The sequence below is a fragment of the Salvelinus alpinus genome, chromosome 22 (genome assembly GCF_045679555.1).
Source record: "Salvelinus alpinus chromosome 22, SLU_Salpinus.1, whole genome shotgun sequence".
Classification (NCBI taxonomy): Eukaryota; Metazoa; Chordata; class Actinopteri; order Salmoniformes; family Salmonidae; genus Salvelinus; species Salvelinus alpinus.
Genome location: NC_092107.1, coordinates 29,343,763 through 29,347,256, shown reverse-complemented (window position 1 = coordinate 29,347,256; position 3,494 = coordinate 29,343,763). Strand labels below are relative to the sequence as shown.

The following is a 3,494-nucleotide window of genomic DNA, read 5'->3' as shown; positions in this document are numbered from 1 at the left end:
CCAGGCCGCTAAATGTCAGCATGTGATGTAGTTGTTGGATCACGAAGGGTAAAGGAACAAATAATTTAATCATTGCTTCATTCAAAAATTCATTTGTATTACATGTTGTTAATTTGGTTGAATGCCAAACATGCCATTCATGCCATTCATATCATAACGTATTGTTTCCATGCACCGTTTGCACTGTTTCTGTAAACTGTAAATCAGTTTCAGCCTTTTCTGGGCAACTATAAAAATGCCTTGATCAGAGGTTTTCTGGGATAACATGTTCTCTTTTGTTCATGGAATGTGTGTGTTAAGTTGACCCCTTTAAGAGGTTTGAATGAAACACCTTTCACATGATGTGCAAAGGAGTGAAGGTTGGCTCTCTAACACTCCAGGGTTATTTTTAACACCCACAAATCCTCAAATTTGGAGCTCTAATGGAAAAATAAATAATGGTTAGAAGATAAATACATATCTAGATGTGACACATATTTGCCTGTTTGATTTAGATGACCAGCCACAGACCACCCACTGGGCACACACTGGTTGAATCAACGTTGTTTCCACGTCATTTCAATGAAATTACGTTGAACCAACATGGAATAAACGTTGAATTAACGTCTGTGCCCAGCGGGCACTGACCTGTGGTGAGTGATGACATTTAAACATTTGCCTTATCTACAGTTATGCAGAATAAGATTATTTTATATGTGTAAAGTCTTCCTATTTTCTCACTCTAAAACTGTCATTTTCTTTGTTTTTAATCTCTCGAAAAGAAAGCAATCTACACCATGATCAAGCATACTTTTTTCAGAGGAGAGTGGGGTTGAGTTGCCAGGTGAGTGGTAAAGGTTCTCTATAACTCCCCCTCATCGGAGGGATTTAGATAATCCTGCCTGCCCAGATGCATACGGCCACGACAGGCCAGCTTTGTCCCCGTCTGGTGACCCACATCCCAGCAGGAGGCCATGAGCCAGCATGACCCACTCAGGAGCATCCGGAGAGAGAGGAGACTAGGAGAGGCTACACTAGAATCACAGCTCAGGCATTGGAAATCCTCATTACTGTAAAACCTCCATGTTTTATGGCATTAAGTCAAGCTTTGAAGGACAGCAGAAACAGTTGAGAGTCGTTCAAAGGGCTCGATTTTTTTGCACGACAGAAAGTATAAGATTGCTTTTTTTAAAGATTATCACAAACAATAGCACTGACTTTGCTGATAACTTCTTTATTGAGGAAAAATGTGACTGTGATATGGGTTGTCTTACCTAGCTATCTTGAGATGAATGCACTAACTAAGTCGCTCTGGATAAGAGTGTCTGCTAAATTACTAAAATGTTAATGTAATTCATTGAAAGGTTATAATGTATCCCATATTCTAAAGTATTTCCCACACAACATTCAACTGTATCTAAACAGAAGGTGACCGTGTGTAGTCAGTGGTGATGGTTCTCCGTGGATCATGTCAGTTCTCACACAGGTCACCCTGGCAACAGTAGGCGTTGACACCCGAGACACACATCTCCTCGCAGGTACGAGTCACCGTGTCCGCTGTGAAGGAAAAGAAGGAAGTAGAAAATGTTTGAGCAATTTACAGATGATTATTGCACTCAGTTGATTAATAATACATCAATATTATTGATACAGATTGAAAGGACTGAATGAAAGAAGAAAAGTGGAATATTTACCAGTCACCACAGTTCTGCAGTACATGCTCGATGGTGGACATTCTGTCACTTGCTTGCAGTCAGCGTCATCCTCTTCACAGGTGTAACACCTGAGTGTGAGCACTGTGGAGAAATTCACATTCAGAGCAGAAGTGATGATAGGATTCTTAAAGTGTAAATCATCATTAGCTTATCAAAAAAACAGTGGTGGAAAAAGTACCCAATTGTCATACTGTAGTAAAAGTAAAGATACCTTCATAGAAAATGACTAAAATAAAAGTGTAAGTCATCTAGTAAAATACTACTTGAGTAAAAGTCTAAAAGTATTTGGTTTTAAATATGTTTCAGTATCAAAAGTAAAGGTAATTGCTAAAATATACTTAAGTATCAAAAGTAAAGGTAATTGCTAAAATATACTTAAGTATCAAAAGTAAAAGTAAAAGTATAAATCATTTCAAATTCCTTATATTAAGCAAACCAGACGGCACGATTTTGTTGTTGATTTAATTGAGGGATAGCCTGGGGCACACTTCAACACTCAGACATCATTTACAAACAAAGCATTTGTGTTTAGTGAGTCTGCCAGATAAGAGGCAGTAGGGATGACCAGGGATGTTCTCTTGATAATTGTGTGAATTGGACCATTTTTTCTTGGTAAGCGTTCACAATGTAACTGGTACTTTTGGGTGTCAGGGAAAATGTATGGAGTAAAAGTAAAAGTTTTCAAAAACAGAAACAGTTAAGTAAAGTACAGATACTCCAAAAACAACTTAAGTAGTACTTTAAAGTATTTTTACTTAAGTACTTTACACCACTGCAAATAAATTCATTGGTTATGAGAAAGTTAGTTGTAAGTCTATCAAGAGGACTGTGAGCATTTTCATTCCTTACTAAGTTGTTGAAGATCCTTCACTGTTATAAGATCAAACTTTCCCCTAACAAACATAGTTCAGCAACATCATGCAACATAGGCTACATATAAATCATTTTACCCTGGACCTGAAATTTAGTTTTTTTAAAGCACACCTCAACCAAGTGTTGCATCTATCATATTTATAAACCAGTCTATATTTATTAAGTTTGCTCACCTTGAGTGCTACAGAGCAGCACCAGCAGCACGGTTGTCAGTAGCAGGGTCCTCATGTTGTTCAGTAGTGTGAAGGAGTAATGTACAGATACAGCTTTTGTACTGATACACCTTGCACTGTACTGAGTACTCACCTAAACAGACTGGTTTATTTCATTGTGCACTTACATTAAATACATTCCTTTCCCCTGAGACAAGGAGGAGGAGCAACTACAGTGGAGGGACTGGTGAAGTGGTTTTTCAGTCCTCTCTATGTTCTAAGAATGCATTCTTGCCAGTGAATCTGGCATCAGCATCTGGGCATGCAAATCAGACAATAGAGTGTTGTCCCCATTGCTGGGAAATAACCAGGAAATAACCAGGAAATAACCTGGTTAAATAACCTAACCAGTTGGACTGCATTCTTTCATTACAGTCCAAACAACTAAATGAATAGAACTTCACAAGCATAGTCCTATTCATTATCTTAAAAAAGCATTACTTTCAGAAGTTTTCAAATTGGTATGCAGGAACCAACTAGGACCAGAAATTAGGCATTTCTAACACACCGGCCCCCCATTTTTCCTCCAGATGCCCCATTATTAGCCAAATAATTATACATATGTGCAAAAACACCAACTTAGACAGGCCCATTGTGCTACAGATTGATCAGCCCATCTGGAATTTGCCAGAACTGCCTATGGCCAGTCTGTCTCTGTAGGAATGTATGACACAGATGACATACAGCATTACAACCAATGGGCTACTAAGGAATA

The 3,494-nt window shown here is 38.4% G+C and overlaps 1 protein-coding gene across 1 annotated transcript; it reads right to left on the bottom strand.

The window, feature by feature from the left end:
- Nucleotides 1-1,193: 1,193 nt before the first annotated feature.
- Nucleotides 1,194-2,910, bottom strand: LOC139549394 (CD59B glycoprotein). The gene is made up of 3 exons (XM_071359862.1): nt 2,741-2,910; nt 1,674-1,775; nt 1,194-1,536 (listed from the first exon to the last, which is right to left on the bottom strand). Exons 1-3 carry the CDS (start codon nt 2,793-2,795, stop codon nt 1,451-1,453), a joined length of 243 nt encoding a protein of 80 aa, XP_071215963.1. The 5' UTR covers nt 2,796-2,910; the 3' UTR covers nt 1,194-1,450.
- Between the last annotated feature and the right edge of the window lie 584 nt (nt 2,911-3,494).

Bases quoted from the DNA above. Each gene is read 5' to 3' on its own strand.
- LOC139549394 (XM_071359862.1), bottom strand. From the start codon at position 2,795: ATGAGGACCCTGCTACTGACAACCGTGCTGCTGGTGCTGCTCTGTAGC. The intron at 1,776-2,740 runs GTGAGCAAACTT...ATTTCTCCACAG, and splicing joins GCTGCTCTGTAGCACTCAAG to TGCTCACACTCAGGTGTTAC. The intron at 1,537-1,673 runs GTAAATATTCCA...TTTCCTTCACAG, and splicing joins CTGCAGAACTGTGGTGACTG to CGGACACGGTGACTCGTACC.